This window comes from Oxyura jamaicensis, chromosome 8 (genome assembly GCF_011077185.1).
Source record: "Oxyura jamaicensis isolate SHBP4307 breed ruddy duck chromosome 8, BPBGC_Ojam_1.0, whole genome shotgun sequence".
In the NCBI taxonomy this organism is placed as follows: domain Eukaryota; kingdom Metazoa; phylum Chordata; class Aves; order Anseriformes; family Anatidae; genus Oxyura; species Oxyura jamaicensis.
Genome location: NC_048900.1, coordinates 11731060 through 11750192, shown reverse-complemented (window position 1 = coordinate 11750192; position 19133 = coordinate 11731060). Strand labels below are relative to the sequence as shown.

The window sequence follows — 19133 nt, the reverse complement described above, 5'->3', positions numbered from 1 at the left end:
GGGATCCTGTGCTTGCAGTATGTGCTGGGATCCTAGCCACAAAAAGGGGTAGTTCTGAGGTTTCAAGGGAATTTGTAATTGAAGCAAATAATCTAAGTCCTGTTTTTACATACAGTGTTAAAAATATGATTGACCTTAAGGTTTTTCACGAAATCACAGAACTTCAGGGAGTGGAAGGGACCTTGAAAGATCACCTAGTCCAATCCCCCTGCCGGAGCAGGAACACCCCATGATCTAATGGCTTTTGTTAGGAGCAAGTTTTTACTACTTCTTTCCATAATTATTTTCAAGCAAGAGAGGGGTGCCCATATTCAAGGGGCTGCTTGCAAAGCTTCAGCCTGAAGTGTTAAACCTTCGAAGATCTTCGGGCAGTCCTAGATGGCAAAAGAGCCCTAAACCCAAGCATGCTCGGGACAAGAAACTGCGAGACTCCTTGTGTTTCTGGGATGGGGCGAGGAGCTGTAATCTGCTCTCATCACCAAAGCATAAGCCATACAAATCAGTGTGGTGTGTGTCAGGTGGAAGTCCCTAGTACTGGGGAAGCAGGGTTGAAAATCGAAGTGAGTGGAAGAAGCTGAGAGCAGAGCTGAAGACCGTGTGCTGCTCTTCATTCTCCTCATTCCTGTCTCTGGACATGATGGTGTTAGTTTACCCCAAAGACCTCTTCGAGGGGTCAACTGACCAGACGGTCCTTTGTAGGTGACCTTAGATAAATACCACATTCAAGACCATGTTTCTGTTCCCTACGGCGTGTGAGAAGCAGCAGAGCAGCTATTGCACTTCTCCCTGCATACAGACATGAAGGAATTTGACTTCTCGGAGTGCAGCTGCTGGAAGCAGCAGTGTTTTCTTTCCCTTGCTGCCAAGCTGTTTCATCCTGGGGCTTGTTAATTTTATGACCTGTGACACCCTTCACAACCCGGCTGAGGAGTCCCTGCTGCCTGGGCACCCCAAGTAATCGCTCTTTAGACCGACACAAATTTGCGGCGCTGCGTAGAGCCTTGTGCCTCCTGAGATTCCCCGTGATAACAGCATCGTTCTGCCGAGGAATCCCTGGTAATACTCATGTGGTAATTGTTTCAGCACTTGGCAGGGATGAGGGTGTTAATGTGAAGCCTTCTTCGGCTGGTGCATGTTAAAGAAATGATTTGTGTTTTGTACTGTAGCAGCGACTTCATTACATCTGAAGAATGAGATTCAGGATGTCTCGGTGTGGATGCACACACAAACACTGGTATTCAGGCAGTTTGCTGACTGATTGGACCGCATGAACCTCGCGTCATCTGCTGTACGGATCGGTTTCCCGAACGGGACAGGCTGTTGACTAAGTTTCTTAATACCCAAGTGCTGCTTTCCTCGCCTGATGTTGGTGCTGGACACGAGGTGAGCGTCCCGGCGCTCTCAAGGGCTACTGGGAGACTGCGGATGGTCCCCGGGATGTGCACACCCGTGCACGTGTGTGACCAGGCACACAGCCCTCGGGCATGGTAAATATTTCCATCTGCGTGGCTAGGAGCCCCAAGTCCAAGTGGATGTGGACTCGGGGTTTGTTGGAGGTGGCTAACTGTTTCTGAGTCGTCCCCGTATAGGTGGGGGTTGGCCACGGGGCCCGCTTAACTGGCTGGCAGGGGAGAGCCGGCCTCTTTGGGCCCTGACTCCTCGATCTCACATTTACATGCCTTCAGGGATAGCAGCAATTTAATTTTACTTTACTCCTATGGCATGATTTGAGAATTTGGCTTGTCATGAAAAACAGGAGGGGAAGAGGTGGGCTGTGGGGTCTTCTAGTGGCCAGCTCTGCAGGGTGACGAGAAGGACGCTTGCTGAATAGTCCCAGACCTTTCTGTGTTCCAGTCTGGGAGGAAGAAAGCTTTTTATTACGGTGGTCTCTGATAGAAAAACAAAACCAGCATGCAGCTGCCTGAAAAGGCAGCAGCTTTTTCAGAAGGTGCCTCCTATTATTCTGGAGCCAAGCATTGCTGCCCTGCTTGCTGCTGGCACCTGCAGCAGCTGGGGCCCCTCGTGCCTTTTCTGGGGCTCGCTGGGCATCTGCCTCCCCCTCTTTGCCTTCCCTCCCCGGAGGGTCGGGAGCTCTCTCAAGTCTTTCGTACAGGCACTCGGCTTGCAAGACACTTGGTGCTGGAAATCCAGGAGGCTCTCCAGAGGAGGAAGCGGTGTCTCCTGTTTGTCTTGAGTCGTTCTGTCACAACAATGGCTTCAGAATTGACCTAATGTAAGAGTTGGGTTTAATCTGATGGGAAGATGTTTGTGTATTTAAAATAGTTGTTCCTCGCCGGGGCCACTCCCTGCTTTTGTCCTTCTCTGCCGGACTTTCCAGCTTCGCCTAGCTAATGTGCACTGCTTGTTTACAGCAGAGATACTGCAGCATGAAGAAGGAAGTCGGTACGGTTCATACTGATTCAGTTCCAAGCTTCCTGTGCGTGTGCGCACACGTGTGTGTGTGTGTGCAGGGAGCTTTCAGCCTTGTTCATCCAGACCCTGTGCAGCCTCAGTAGGAAAAGCAGCGGGAGCGGCGCAGACGGACACAGAGACTAGATGCTGGCAGGTTTTTTTATTTTGAGCTCTTCCACCCAGTTCGGTTCTGAGCAGGTTTAGACAACACGGTTAAAAATTCCGGTATGGCAAGCCTGGTGAGGAAGATGCTAGTGCAGACAAAGCCGTGGAGCGGTGAGTAGGAGAAACGTCTTGCCTGATGGAAAAGATAACTGATCGGCAAGCATCGTGGTAGAAGAAAGTAGCGGGCAGAGAGCTCTGGGGCTTTGTTGTTTTTGTCTTCTGTTTCCAGTGTGAGGAGTCTACCTGGAAATATCAAGAACTTTATCCGTGGAGGATAAGGTTATCCAGAGGGACGTGCCAGTTGCTGGGCAGTCACTTCTGAAGTCCCTTCCTCAGCCTGCCCCAGGCTTTCTGCCTTCGCTTGGCTCAGTGACAGCAGCTGCCCATGGACATGGGATGGCTTTTTGTTTGGGAGATGCTGGGGGGAGCGGGGAGCTTGCAAAAGACATCCATCTCGGGAGCACACGAACTGTTGTGGCAGTTTTTGACAAATAGATGGGACTGAGAAGAAAGTGATGCTAATAAGCTGTAGGAGAAATAATTCCATTGCTTTATTTTTATTCCTTTGATTTGGTGCTAACTGGCTTTCAGTAAGGTTCTCTGCTGTTGCGTTGGTTACAGAAGTCATCGTCGGCAGCGTTGTGTATTTTGGATTTTAAAATATTCCAGTAGTAGCAGCAGCCTGTGCCTGGGGTTTTTCATTTAAATTTATGGTGTTTATTCAACTCTTAATTGTGCAAATTAGAATAATTATGGAGTGTGATTATATGTGGAGCTGGTGAATGTTTTTAAAAAGCTCACTCAAATTTATTTTATTTATTTATTCAGGAATTTATCGTTAGCTGCGTCTCTTCTCTGGTGTAGGTGTCCTTGCTTCATGCTGCTGCTCTGCAAAGCAAACATGATAAACTGCCACAGCAGGGAACAATTTTTGCACCCTCATATCCGAGTGAATCAGTCTTTAATAGGATAGAAGTCTGTTTGGTATCTCGTGTGAATTAGGTCTGTTGGGGTGAGTTATGAGACTGGAAGAACCTTCCCCAGGCAGGGAGATCCCTCTGCTGAGGACAGGAGGTCACGATCTGAGCAGAGAGCCATAGGTTTGCGCGAGTGCCCATTTTCTCAATGTACGAGCCTCAATGAAAGGTTACTTCTGGAAAATAGGACTTTTATGTGAATTACTTGCTGCTGTTATTCTCTCACAAAGCAGCAATTTGGTCTGTATTTGCGGGGGGACAATTCAGACACAGGTGTAAGCGGCGTGTCTTGCATAGAAGTTATGGGCTGGATGCTCAAAGCATTGCTTTGGCCCTTGCTAGCAAGAATGTCTTAGTGAAAACTGGTATTCCCTTCTGGCCCAAATTTACTTGTCTCTCTTCATTTACTCAAGGCTGTTTAGAAACTATGAATTTTCTGCCTCTAGGAAAAGCAGAGACGTCATTTGAAGTTGAATAATCTCCTTGATTGCATTGTGACAGACATGGCATCACAAATACAGAGAATTAAAGAGGATAACTCTCTAATCTCACAGTGCATAACCTGGGACTTGGGGTAAATTAACTAATCTTTGCGAAAAGAAGCAGAAGGAAAACAAGTAAATATTTCCCTGTTTTAGGGATAAGGAGACTGGAATGATTGTAGTTGAAATTTCACTTGAAAAAAAGGCAGTCTGAGAACTAGAGGTTTGTTGGTTTTCTTTTTTCTATACAAAAGCCTAGCAGGTATTAAATGAGTAGAGCAAACACCTTGCATAGATTTCTTCAGAGAAGTTTTAGCCCATCAATGTTTAAAAGGACAATTCTTTGATGAAAGAAACATAGCCAGTAGGGAAACATGCAATAAACATCAGCTTGATAACTTTCTGCATAATTTTGCAATCCCTGGAGAGGCTCTTTGGGCTTATCTCACTATTTACACTGTGGGGATGTGTGTTAAATGCATTTTTTTTATTTTTATTTCTAAGTACGTGCAGGACGTTAGGAATTTCAGGATGCTGGGAGAATGACACGAAATACAGCTGTTTGGAGCACGATTCCAGAGGAGGCACACCTGATGAAAAAACCCTCGGGTAGGGCACACACCTCCAAGCACTCATCCTGCCCTGCAGGAAGGTGTGTGCCTGAAGCCACTTGGGTTTCTTTATCTGGGGGGACTGTTGGTGCTAAAGACCTTGGTTCTGTAACCGCAGCCTCCTGTCTGAAGCTAGCGCATGTGTGAAGGGATTGTTGCAATGGCTTCATAGGGAAAAAGGAGTGACACAGTAACAAAACGTTATAAGAAAGTGTAAAGGCCACTTCCAGTACTTATTTTCCTGTGTTTAAGGTATGGGGAGCAGTAAGAACATACATCTATTCCTCATGCTGTGTTACCTTGTGTAATTCTGGCGGAAGAAACGTCTGCAGCAAGATAGGCTCATGAACATTTTGGTGTGCCTATGTAGAGTTTGTTTCTCATTACCACTTATCTTTATTTAACTCTTCTCATGCCATTAAAAATCTCTCTTAATTCTTAATTCCTAGGATAGATTTACTTACACAGGATACCTGGATGTTTCCTGGGTTTGCATGTTCCAAATTTATGCATGGTTTTAGCGCTGACAACTGGCAGCAGCGCTATTTCAGAGATTTCAGGATTAATGAACCAAATGAAGAGCATCAATCTTTAGGAGGGACTTGTAAGTGGTGACTTCTTTATAAGAATACACGTTGGGCACAGGTTATTTCAGCTGCAGTTATATTCTACTTACTTTGAGACTTTTTTTTTAAATGACCCATCTGTATAAATATGTTTAAGGTTGGTTGTATAAGAGAGCTCGTGAACGCTTCACCAGTGGTGCTGGAGCTGAACATTTTAAGATTTAGATCTTTATTTTAAACAAAAAAGGTTATAAAAAGTGACGGTCGAAGGAGACAAATGGTATATTGCCAGCCCAGCAACTGCTATTGTGTTTCTCTCTCCTCTCCTGAGATCCCTGTTACTTTTAAAATGCTGTTTAATTTGGCTGACTGCTAGTCCTCTACAACTGTAGGAGAACATGCAAATAATTTGGGGGGGATTTGAGGTAAACTGAGAAGAGCTTGAGCTATGCCTTAGCTGAAGAGGCATTTAAGTCAACTAAAATTGGCTCTTCCTTAAAATCATTGTTTGCCCTGTGAAATAACAAAGATAAATGGTATGGAAAACCTAAAACATTTAAGAACAGCAAAATAACAAAGACTTACAGAGAAGCACTTAGCTAAGCAGTATCCTCTGTTTTCTAACTACGTGCTGTATTTCCTTTAGTTAATGTGTGAAATGACACCCACTATTTCAGCTGCATCACCGCAAAAGATGCTGCCATGTCATCTGAAGATTGTGCAAGATGATGTTGGGTGCAAGAGGCTGTTCAAGGAAAGCTGAAGTTGTCACATCAAAGCTCTCAAATAACAAAAAGCAATAGCCTTAATGGCTGCACCATCTTAACGGTACTTTCTTTGGCAGCTGAATAATGATAGTCTGACAGGAATCTCCAGTACCTCAGAGGATTTCTAAGTCGCAAGGAATATCTTATATCTGAGAATGCCAAAGCTAATACATTGGGGACCTTTACAGTAAACGGCCATACGTGAAATAGCACAGCTTTTAAAGGCAATATGCACAAAGTTGTCATATCAGACCTCCATAACCAAGTGAAATTCAGCATGAATTTCATCACCTGAGCGCAGTGACATTTATGCTGCCAGTTCAATTGAGTGAGCATATTTACCAACAAGAGCATCTCGTGTCATTGAAATCCTGCAATACAGGTGTCAGAACTATTCCATGTTTGGTGTAAATTTACTAACGCTGTATTATTCCATCATGCAGCCTTTCAAAACCCAGCTTCAGCAACTCTTTTAATATTCTTTAAAAATAATACTAATAATGTGGCATGATGTTGCGTATTCGTTTTTCTTGCATACCTTCTAGCTTAGCACAGAAATTTTGAGTATTATTTCCTCTGCAGACAGATAATTGCAGGGAGAGGAAATGGAGCAGTATTAACTACAGAATATTAAACCGTGTGTATAAAATTGTATTTATGTTTATTGGAAACAATAGAGTGCTTTAAATTGTTTGAAATGCTGATTTTTTTTTTTTAGCTTCTGAAAAGGAAAGTTGTCATTAGGAAACCTCCTTTTTTAAGATCCTTTGTTTCTGAAGGTACCTTCTATTAAAAGTAAACCTCTTCTGTTCTTTGTATCTCCATATCTGCCCTTTACTAAAAAAAAACAAAGGGACAGTACCAAGGCTACTTCTTTTGTTCCACAGTTGCTTTTCTTTGTTAAAGTAAACTTGCAGTTGTGTTCTGACATGACAAAATAGGTTTTTCCTTATTCCTGGAGGGCAAGTAGTATTCTCTGACAGCTCTGCAGACCGGACTTGCCTTTCTCTCTCTGCAATAGGTTTGTGCTTAGATCCTCCACAAGTGAATAAAGAGTTCCATGTCATAGCCGATCCTCAAAAACAGGACTAAAAATAATTCTTAGTATCCATGCTGTGATATTGCTTGCAGAGTTCAATAAACCACTCTGAAGGGGCTCTCTCCAGTTCGGAGATCTGTTCGTTCCCTTCCATCCCATGCTGTGGATGCCCTGATTGTTTGAGGACAAGCTTTTTTGGCAATCAGCGCAATTTTTCCTGATTTAATTCCAAAGTGATTTAAGCTGCACCAGGGAAAAGCCACTTTAATGGCTGCATCTCGGTAAGGTTTCTTAAAAGTTTCTTTATCCATGTTAAATAACTGCTGAAGGTGCTCGGTTTTCCAAATATGCCAGTGTTATCCACTGAAAGTTCAGAGGGTGCTTATCACATCAAGTATGTCGTGCAGTTATTTTCCCTTCTCCTAACCAGCTCTCCACTCCTACCCCTGTGTAAATAAACACCTGACGGTGCTGACGGTGGAAACACTTAGAGAATTCAGGTTCCCACGTCAGTGTTTTTAGCTATTATCGTGATTAAATTTGCAGTCCTGAGGGTTGTTATCAGATAACAGGAACGGAGGGAATTAGTTTTGAAAATGAGATTTCCAGTTTAGTAGGGCCTGAGAGGAGATAGCAAACGAGATGTTAGCTGAGGTTGAGGGAAGAGGAAATCTAAACTGTGAGTTCAGTTAATACTGAAAGTTGCTTTGGGGCGGAAAGTTATAATTAGGCTAGTCAAAAAAGCACAAACATACGTAAGTGATTAATTTCCTGCTTGTGTCTCAAGTTTTTAAAGCTTACAAGTGCTGGTATGAATCTTTGGATATTGCCAGTTACTTTCTGAGACAATCGCAGGCAGTGGCTAACTCTTTCCTGAGCTAAATTCAGCTTTTTCCTCAGTAAGGGCTCAAAAATAACTGCCCGTGCTAAATTACAGCTTTCTAGCTGTCAGATTTCAAGAGCTCTACAGAAATTGTCCAATTCGCATGGCCAGGTAATGGTGGTGTTAGACGTGTCTATGTCAGAAGAAGCTGCGGTTGAATTTCCTTGATGCTTTATTGCTCCTGGAATCGCTGCAATTAGGATGCAAAGATAATAAATACATCTGTCTTCCTTCTTTTCTCTTATCTTCTGCTTTCTCACTACTACGTGTCATGTTTCATGACTCTACTTTTCTGAGCTTTAAATACAAGTTTATTCTTTCATTTTCCTTTGTGAGAAATTGTGTTGTATGCCACTAATCTCTTTTGTATTGCCTAATTGGTAGGCAATTCTGCTTAATTTTCCCAGTAGTATAGTTTGTGGCAATTGGCTTCAGTCGTTTTAGTGGGAATCCTTTTGTATTACCTTTAATAATAGAGAAAGGATGTAGAAAAGGGACTTTTTTTTTTTTTTTCCTTGCTGGAATTACGCAGAAGTTGCCACCTTTTGGTTCGTTTGAAAATACCCGTAACTATATAGTGCAAAAATTAGTGGTCTTAATGGTAAAGGAGCTGAAGCTCTCACTTTAATGGTACCTTCATTGCTCGCTTTAGAAGGTGTTAAAAAGGGAAAATGTAAATTAGTGTTAGACTAGATTCGTTGCATTTTTTTGCTTTGTGAAAACTGTTGAATTGTAGTTCATTTTGTAGTCTGCAGTTGTAATTTTAAAATGGACTTTAAAAAATGGACTGAAATCAAAGATGCACAGGGGTGAACTCTCCTGTGAATTTCAGTGATATATGATCTCTTAAATTCCCTGTGGATTGGAATGGAATAGATATGAGCTGCTCAGCTGTGAAAAACACAGTGAATACAACAGGAAAGGCTGTATGATTTAATCCATCTATTGATTGTGTTTGATGGCTGAGCAGAGGAGAGAGGGAACAGAAAAAGAAGAAAAAAAATCAGTAGGTAGAGGAATGGAGAACAGACGTAAAACTAACTTTTTTCCAGTGAATGTGATAATGAGATTCTGAATAAGGAATTGATGTGCAATCATCCCGGTATAAAACTTGTTCTATTTCTGGAAAGCCTTTTGTAGACTTGAAATTCCACTGCAGACTGATTTCAGTAACAAAGTCAGTTTAAGAGGTATTTGTCTTTGTTCTCCTGCCTTTGGTGCAGGTTCTGCAGATGAGCCTTCATAAATGGTGAGTTGTAAGCCCACAGTCACTGAACTGAAAGGTTTAAAAAACTCAGTGATAATGTCAGCTCACCTTTGGGCTACCAGGGTGGAGGAAGTCTGGTAGAGCCTGAGACCCAGACTTGGATGGCGAGACCTTTGGCTTCACTTGGTGCTGTTGTTGTGTCTGGTGGGTGAGTATGTTGCTCCTTGCAGAAGTTCAGTGAAGTTATGAATGGAACAAGCTGAGACCTGAGACTTCTTGCTAGTGAAAGAAGTAAATGTGCTAAAGCTCTTTTTGGAAAAGCTATCTCAGTGGTGCTAGAAGCAAATTGGTCTTGAACACTTCCTATTCCGGCTCCTGTATGCATCTGTTATAAGGGAGAAGTTGAGAAGGAGGTGGGACAGATCAGCTTAAAACACTAATACGTGCATTTAAAAACAAACAAAACAAACAAGCAAAAAAAAAAAAAAACAACCTCAAGCCTTATTAAACTCTTAAGGTGATTTGTTAAGGATTATCTTGAGGATTGTCTTTATTTTTAATTGCAGGAAATTATGTTCCTTGAGGGGTTTATATTTTAAGAAGATAAGCTTGAATTTATCCCTGATCTTTTTTCCTCCTCTGTTCCACAGTTTACTCTAGAGTAATACTCCTTTTTCCTCTGTCAGACTTTTTTGTTTTTTTTAGACAGCCGCGCTCCTCACTGCAGTCCCCTGTCAGGGAGTTGCAGAGAGCGATGGGGTCTTCCCTCAGCCTCCCTTGCTAAGCAGCCCCAGTTCCCTCAGTCCGGCTAAAAACCCCTTGTTTCCTCATCCCTCCACCAGCTTCGCTTCTTCTCCATGTATGTCGGAGCAGCTCCATGTCTTTCTGGTAGCAAGGGGCCCAAAACTGCACGTGGCAAACAAGGTGCCGGCTCACTGGCGCTGAGCACAGAGGGGCAATGGCTTCCCTGCCCTGCTGGCCACGCTATTCCTGACACGGTCTGTGTTTGAGAGACAAGAAGCGTAGGCAATCTGGGGACACTTCCCTTTGGTCTAGCTGGTACTCGGATGGAGGTCTGTAAGGGATCAGCGCTGCCCTCCGATCCTGTGGTGAGATGAGGACGGTAGCATCAGGGCCAGCTGCACTTTCAGTGAGGAGAAGATTGTTAATTTACAGAGCAGAGATTAAGGTCCGCATGTGTTTTCTTTCCTCCTCCTCTCTGCGTCCTCCACGAGTCACTTGTGGCCTGCTAAGTTGCATTTTATGAAGCTCCCAGAGCCGGGGCACCGCTTGCCTCATGCCTGGGGACGTGGCGGTGGGCGCAGGAGCCCTGTGAGGAGGCCCCTCGCTGACCCTGAGGCCTGAGCTGGGTTTTCTTAACGAATAAAAAGGATGCATTAAACTGGGATAGGAAGTTGCATGCTATCCCAGCAGTACAACCAAGCTTGTGCCGAGCTGACCCAGAGCTTTATCTCTATTTGTGGCATTCCTGTGAGATCTGATGTTGGCATTGTCCTGCTCCAGCCCCGCTCGCTGTGAAATGAGGAGGCGACAGGAAGCAAAGGCCTTGCATTTAATCTAATGTGGCGGTGGCGGGAATACCAAATTGGGAGGATTTCCTGGCTGTTCTTGTTTTTTTGGAAAGCAGAAAACAAAACCTGACAACAAAAAAAAACTTGTTCTCTTGGCCTCTTCCCTTGCTGCTCCTCGCCATGTCTGCTGCGCGCATCGCCAGCCCAGGAGGGATGTTTCCAGGCTTCTTTTTGAAGATATTTATAAATAAGTTGAGCTCCATATGCTTTTGTTGTTGTTGTTGCTTCCCCAAATGACTTCTTTACTGTAAGTCATTGTAGTGCTGCGTAATTGATCCATGCATGGCGACTTACATCCAGGGAGGGAAGTCGCAAATGGTTTTGGCCTGCACTGTGCAAGTATAGAGAAAGGAAATAAAAGAATAGCTTGACAGTAACCCGAACAATGACAGCTGGGGAAAGAAACTTGTAAAAATAAGTAAATAATAATGCAAGTTAGTTTTAACTTGTTCTGAAACAATAAGGATAAATGTGCTACATAATTTTTATGAACTAAAATAGACTGGGGAACAGCGAGCAGATTTCTCTCCTTAAGCCTCATTCAGCCCTGCAAAATTGAGCTTTATTTATATGAATGTCAATAGATCAAGAAGGGCAAAGGCACTTTAAGTCATGAGTATTTTTAGTAAGGAAGAAAAGCACTTCAGTGGTGTTTCTTCCCATACATTATTATTATAAACTGCATTGCATCAGTAGGCTTCAAAAAAAAATCAAGATTTCAGGTTCCATGTATTCAGTTTGTAGATTTTCTTTCCCAGCATACAAGAGGTCAGTTCTGCTTGTTTACACATGTCCGTTCCCATGTGTTTGGGGAAAGAGGGTGAAAGAGGAATATATGGCTGGATGTGTGCTACAGCCAGGAATATCGGTGGTGGAAAAGTATCTGCCACGGTGGGGATGGGGAGTGTGCTCCAGACATGAGATCAGCTTAATGCTGCAGCATAGGCTTAAAAAAAATGTATTAGAAAAGATAATAATGCATTAATTCACGCAGGCTTAATTTTTGTAGCACAATGACAAAACAAAACCAGTAATAGTCCAAAAATATAACTGTGACTCAAAGAACTTTCTCCTTTTCTCCTCATTCCCCCTCCTCACCTCATTTCCTGCCTGGACACCCAAAGTCTGAAACTCAGAAGGGTTTTTGAATGGGATTTTTTTTTTTTTTTCCCATGCCTTGATTTAAAAAAAAAAAATAATAATCCCTGTTTCTGTAGATGTGACTCAGTCCTATGATGCCTATCTGCCTTGTGTCAGGACTCAAGCTGTCTGTGGGAAGCAGAATACACACATACCCAAACCGTGATGCAAGTTTTGAAATTGCCCCAAGTGCACTCGGAGCATCGAACACGCAGGATCACGCCATGCATCCGGCGGCAGCCAGAGCTCGCAGGGCCAAAGTGGTCATGCACCCTGAAGGGGGGAGAGAATCCAAGTTGCACATGAGTTCAGATAATTAGGTAAACAATAAAGATGAGAGAAGTCTGTCTCATTCTAAAATGTCATTTTTTTTTTGTCTTCTAAAAGTCTCTATTTATAGATTTGGCAGCAAGATTTATCACAATAATCGGGGCATTGTTTAAACAAGGTCACTGGTGTGTGTGTATGTGTGTGTGTTTATCTCTGTTTAACTGGATTGCTTATTTGAAATAGAAATACCTCCAAAAACATTATGCAGAGCTATTGGAAACTTGCGCGCTCGACTCCTGCAGCACATGGTCTGTATTAGAAAATAGATGCAATTATTCAATTTTGCAGATTAAGGTCCTGAGGGATTTGTACATAAAAACAGTAGAGATTTGATTACATCCTGATTTTATGTCTGACTGCTATAGGAGTGTTACATATGTGTAAAATCTTTTTAAAAGTATGGATTACAATATGTTACTAAGTGGAGCCATAGAAATGCTGTCCGGTCTATGTGAATTGGGATACACATGTTCATTAACTTAGTCTAGCTTCGGTGGTTACTTATGTATTTATAAAAACCAGCGAAGCTTTGTGTTTTGTATTTACAGCAAATACTTCTGGCCTGTTGGCAGGTTGGTTTGTGCAATGAATGTTTGGAACTTCGGGATACAATTTCAGCATTGGACTTTGTTGCTGGCAGAGGTTCTGAACCACTTGGTAAGGATGGAGCATAGTTTACTAATAGTACTTGTGTGGTCACAGTAAACATAGTAAATAATAGCTCATTGTTCTTTTTTTACTGATGAAGTGAGTAAATACAAGGCCCTGAAATATGCTCACAGAGTAGTTTGTGCAGGAATGTTTTAATCAATGTTTTTTTTTGGACATCAGGAGTGGGTGGGATGAAAGTATATTTATTAAAACTGTTCTCTCGTATGAACTTGGTCACCGCTGGGTAATGGCAGGTAATTTTACCAGCCTGGCAGTAATTTGCTTTGTGGACAATTAGTGGCTTCTTTTTGAAAGCTGGTTTCTTTGTTGGTGCGATGGCTGTGAGAGTAGCACCCTAAGGAGGCCAGTACAAAACTATCTGAGGGTTTAAATAAAAAGCGTTTAAGAAATAGCTGGAGTGGATTTTGTTCTTAGCAAGAGCAAAAGGTACAGCTTTTCCTTTTCTTGTTAGAGCTTTTGGTTAAAATTTCCATTTTTGCCATATAAATAATTGAGAATATTTCTAGAGAGATTGCTGAGCTCTGCATGTCTCCTGCACACCGGGCTCGGTCTGGAAAGGACTGGCCACAGAAATGGGCAGTTTGTCAGCCCGTAACCCAATGTTTGCACCTGGTGAAACCAAGCCAAAGTCATTTTGGAACCTGAAGGAACAGTAGCCTGTGGTACAGTAGTAACAGGTGAGGACACACGCATGAGAGGGAGAGTTTGTGTCCTGCACAGCGTGAGGGCAGGGCTGAGGGCCCTGCCCAGCTGGCACATTGAAAGCCACCTCAGAAAGAGGTTTGAATGCTTGGAGGCTTTGCCCGGGTTGTGATGACACGTGCCTTGTGCAGCTCCATTCTCACAACATCCAGTTCTTTTCTTTTGTCCTTCAGCGAGACAGCATGTGCATCTGTTGCAAATCTGTTCCATAAATAGGCTGAGCGAGAAATTCCCTTCCTTCCTTCCTTCCTCTCTCCTCACAGCTTGATGTTATTCTGTGTATTTCTCTTTTTGGGGGATAGCCTCTTTTGCATGTGCTGACATAAAACACGTTTTAAATCGGGTGTGCTCCTTTCTTTTCCCCCAGCTCATGCAGGTCCATGCCCACAGGTCATCTTTCTCCACCTTTTGGCTCAGCACACTGCTGCCGGTCGCGAGATCCCCAGCACTGGCACTGGGCACATCCTCGTGTCAGCACTCGATCGCTGCCCAGCCTCTGGCTTTTGCACCGATTCACCTCTTCTCCCTGCAGACAACCTGTGGAGAAAGGGCTCTTCTGGTTAGGAGGTTATTTGCGTTTCATATCTGCTCTTTTTATCTTTTTTTTCTCCTTTCTCTTCCCTTCTGCTTGTTTCTTCTACTACTTCCTTTGTGCAGTGTGTGGTACCTAGCACTACAGCAGCTGGAATTTTAAGCAGGCTCACTTCCCAAGCTGACACTAAATGTTTTTTTTCATTCTAAACTTTTGGCATTTTGAAAAGCTGGCATGTTTTTATCTTTCCTCTCTGTGATCCATTTCTCCTTTTAGATGAAGGCTTCAAGTTAAACTCCTACACATCACCGATTTATTGTCAATTGTCACACGCAATTTGCTAATGTTCATACATCATTCTGCAGAGGTCATGAGGTAGGTGTTACGCTAATTCTCCTACAGCTCAGGGAATTTCACTGCCTAAATTTGGAGCCTGAAGTAATTTGTGCATTCCTCCTGCTGCTGGTTGGTTGTATTCCCAGCTCCCACCGCCTTGTCTCGGCAAACACTTCAGAGCTGTTGTCTGTGGCAGTCTGCTCTAACAGATAGAAACAGCACTGAATATAAAGGCTGTCCTGAACCTCCGTGTAAACAGGATACAAAGCTGACCAGCAACTCACGTGTGTTTTTGGTGATTTCAGAAATTAGGTTTGTGTGGTTATGTTTCTTCATGCACAGATTCTATAAATGTCAAACGTCTTGGGTGTTAAATAGTACAGAAGCGTGTTTCAGGTTGTGTGAGCTAATTGTTTGCTTTCTTGTTACTAACTGGGCTTTTAAAAAGTCTTGCTAATTTGGCTGTGGAAACCCCCAAGCCTGTTGGCTTTTTCCAGCAGCAAACCAGACTTCAGCATGTGTAAGTGCTTGGCACAGGGAATTGGAAAAACCTCTCTGCAGATGAGCTGATGTCCTGCTGCTGCCCTTCTCCCCACCTGAACCGTGCTGCTTAGCTCCAGTGCAGGGCAGCAGTCATGAAAGGAGACAGCGTTTCTTTTAAAAATGTGGGGCATTTAGATGGTGAATGCAAACATTGTGATTATGGATGTTGCTCCAGTTTGTTCCTTACTTGTACCATAACAGTGCACTGATATACAATGGTGATGATACCAGGGAGTGCTGTGAATTAGCTGGTGGCTATCTGTGTGCAGGTAGGTGGCTTTACTGCAGGATTTCCAGTGTTTGAGAAGCCACATTTTAAAGTTTACAAAGCTAGCATTGCATGAAGGCATTGGTGAAATACTAGTTGTTTATTCGCTCTGAGGCTGTCTGTTGTGGGGAAGAGGACAAAATAAAGCCAACAGAGGTAGAGCAATTAAAAAAAAATATGTAGAGAATGAAATCCTGCACCAAATTCCTTATTAGTCATCATAAAAAGAAAAAAAAGCCTTTTGAATCATCTCTAAGTGTAATTACAGATCTGTATGAAAATTTACATGCAGTCTCCCCTTCCTGGGTGCCCGGTTGAAGAGGATTGCACAGATGCTTGGGTGGCTGGGGCTGCAGGCTGCCTGTCCTGCGAGCAACAGGCTGGGCTCTCTCGCATCTGAGAAGTGATATTCTCACCAGCTTTTCTGCATCTCTTTTCCTCTTCTGGTCCCCAGCCAACTTGCATTTAGTGTGATGGACGCTGGAGTTAATATAGGTCGTAGAGTTAATAGGTCATATTTTTGCAACAGCCTGCACTGAGGATGTGGTCCTTGACAGCTACATAAAAATAAAGGGTGGAAAGTTTGAATACATACACCTGCTATTTGAGCACTGTTACCAAGACCGTTCTTGAGATGTTTATTCATTAGCATGCCTAAATGTTACGACTGTTTTTCTCTTAGCAATGTTAAGGCTGCCTTTGGTTTGATGCAAGCTGTGACGGCCTTGAGCAGCGCTGTGTTCTGCTGGTAAAACCCTGCTTTAACGTTGCAGAAATAAAGTTCTTTTTCCTCTCCCCCGAACACTTAAGTCTGAAAAGGAGTGGGGAGATGGGAAGGTAATTTTGCCTGCTGGAAAGCAGTATCATTAAAAAGGTGAATCAGTAAGCGGCTTGTGATATCTAAGGTGATACCCAGCCCCACCTGTAGGCATGAAGAAGCGGATGTCAGAGTGGGGATAGGAACTATTTGTATAGTTTGGAAGATGGTCGGAACGGGTTGGAATTAGATCATCTTTGAGGTCCCTTCCAACCCAAGCCATTCTATGATTCTGTGGTCTTGCAGAAATTGTCAGTGAAGTAGGTTAATGCTCCTGTCTCCCTTCAGGGGCTGAAATTTGTGATCTGCAGCTCCGAAGGATTTCCTCTCCACTTTCAGCCCCCGTCTGCACTGGTGGCTTCACAGTACAGCACATGGGTATGCCTGCGGAGGAGCCAGCGTTGCAGGAGCAGCTGTGTCACCCAGCAGGCAGGGCTGCAGGCTTCTCCGCCTTGCAGAAACCTGTAACTGCAGCTCTGCAAGTTTGGGGCAAGTGCTGCCAGTCAGTAGGAACGGGTCTTTTTGCTGTTCTGACTTTCTGTGCAACAGAGTGGTTGCCAGCGTGTTTACCTTCAGGTTATAGGTTTGTTTATTTGCACCAGCGCATGTTTCCAAAATATTTGGCTGGCTTGGGCTGGTGTTGCTCACAGCTGTGTGTGGGCTCGCCTAGCCACTGCGTGCGCTTGGCTGGCTTCTAGATGTACGTTTTTATGGCCCTTGAAACTTGGCATGAATTGTGTTTTGTCAACAACAACAACAAAGAAGATTGCTAGTGAAATTAAAATCTGGCTTCGCCGTTCCTACAGGTTTGCTCTCGGTGTATTGAAATGGGATTTTCTTGCAAACTTTTCTTGGCCTCGATCCAGAACTCATAAATCTGTATTATCACTCTCTGCTCAGTTGTCAGGGCTGCAACGGCTTCTCTTGTAGATCATGGGAATAGCATGGAAAACGGAAGCCAGGAAGCTTTCAAATGAGGAGTTTGTATCAGCAGAGCAATGGCAGAAGAAATTTGCCATGGAACTAGGGGGCAGAAATCTTCAAGAGGTTTTTGCTGCCTTCCTTCAGAAACTAGACTTCCCAAAATGCAGACTTGTGTCAGTGGACATCGCTCCATCTTTTGCTAAACTGAAGGGTAAGGGACGTGGAAATTTGGCACAATGACGGTGCAGCAGTTGCAGTGTGCCTTGTCACGGAAATGTTAGATCATGAAAGCGAGGTGCTCTTGGGCATGTAGGTATGGCGGTGTCACTGGTTAGCTTATTCATAGACGCACTCTATTCTCAGCACAGTGACAGTGAGAACAGCCTGCCTCTTTTTATTTACCTGGGACAGGTGAGCTTGCTGTGTAGTCACTGCTATGTATTTCCAACTCAAAGCTGTGCTCCCAGGGACTCCAATTTGGGCTCAGTCAATTATCTGTGTTCCAACCATGCGGATTCCGATCTCCAGCAAGCCTTGCTCTTCGAGTCGCTGTAACCCCAAATGCAATAACTTTTAAGGTACTGCTTGATTTGTCCTCTGCATAACTTGGTGCAGTGAACACGAAGCAGTCAGGTGCACGGGTGCGTGCTGCTCCAAGAAGTGATGTTTCACCTGCAGGAAGTGTTGTGGGGGAAACAGATGCATCTCGGCGATAGGGGATGGGAAGGGGATGTTAGGTCATTAATTACTTAGCCTTGCATAAACAAAACTTAATAGTTTGAAAAGTCTGTAATTTAAAGGGGAGGAAAAATCTTTCATCTACTGCTGTGCTATTTAGCTAAATGTCAAGTTGGGTCAATTGGAAGAGTTTTGTGATGATTTCTGCTTTATATATTGATTACTTTTTCTTGAACAGTGCCAGCGCAGTGAGCCTTGGGCTAGTTTTGAAGGGGAGAGGAGGTGGTGGATCTAGTCTGCTAAGTTGGGGATCCCTGACCGGCAGAATCACTTCTGGGTTATCCAGGGATGGTGCTGGGTACGATTGGATTCACTTTTCTGCCTGGGAGAGAACTCATTTTGTGGCTGGTAGCTGGGGACTTAGCCTGGTGTCTTCTCAGAAACGTTGATTTTCTGAACCTGCTGCGTTTGATTTTGAGGAGAGGACATATCTGAAGGCCCACGTGCGGGGAATAAAGCTGCAGGGCTGGCTGGGGGCTCTGGTGCCCTCTCTCCCTCGGTTAGTGTGCTCCTCTGTCCCCACCACCTCATTCCTGCCTTGGAAAATCTTTTAAAAAATTGCTGGCAAATTTGTGCTTGGTCCAAAATTAATTTGAAATGGAGTGGTTCAGTCATGGGAGGTTTCAATTCACGTTTTTCTCAGTATAAGCTGTAATAAAGATGAACTTAAATGTTACACTTTGCATGTGCCTTTACTCAAGCACCAGACGAGAGCGAGACAGCATTAAAAATTAATTTTTATCGTCAGAGACACGTTCTCCCTCCAGCTGCTTGGCAGCAATGCCTTTGTTTTTCACATTGTTATTGTTATTTTTGTAATTGGCTGGTGGTGTTTATTAAACAACTGATATTGCGAGGAATTTCTGCAGCTTCTTGCAGCAGAGCTGGGTAGGTTTTTTGGAAGGCTGAATGGTGGAGGGAGGACTTCCCACGCAGGAGGCCGCTGCCAAAGAATTATCTTCATCTGCTCGGTGAAAATGTAATGCTGCTTGTGTAAATTTTCTGTGAAATGTTGTTATACACTTAAGAAAGATTGTTTTCCCAATATAATGCTAAAGCTGGAGTACAGTTATATTTCAGGGTAGCAAATCTGCATTTTTCGCATAAATTACTTAAATATTTAGGAGCAGTGAAATATATGCTGTTAAACATGTCAAATCAGACGATTAAATGACTGGATTGTTAGGAAGAAAATAGTAATTTTCTGAAAAAGCTTAATGAATGATCTGGCACAATGAACTACAAACACACCAGGAGGAAAAAAAAAAAAAACTTTTGAGAAAATTTGCCAGCCGAGGATCACATTTTTATGCAGTAGGTAATAAAGTCGGGAGGCATGAGTGAAAATATTCCTGATTTTCTCAAGTGAATTGACAAGCTCCTTTCTTCCACTGCAATTATTTTACCTGCTGACAGCTGAGTGGGTGGCT

General features: G+C 43.5%; 1 protein-coding gene across 1 annotated transcript in view; it reads left to right on the top strand.

Moving 5' to 3' along the window:
* The first annotated feature begins 2507 nt into the window (after positions 1–2507).
* Positions 2508–19133, top strand: part of RASAL2 (RAS protein activator like 2) — a 142727-nt gene continuing 126101 nt past the window's right edge. Inside the window, exon 1 of the mRNA XM_035333750.1 lies at positions 2508–2688. Coding sequence (XP_035189641.1) covers positions 2640–2688 — 49 coding nt within the window. The 5' untranslated portion in view covers positions 2508–2639. The remainder of the gene's footprint in view (positions 2689–19133) is intronic.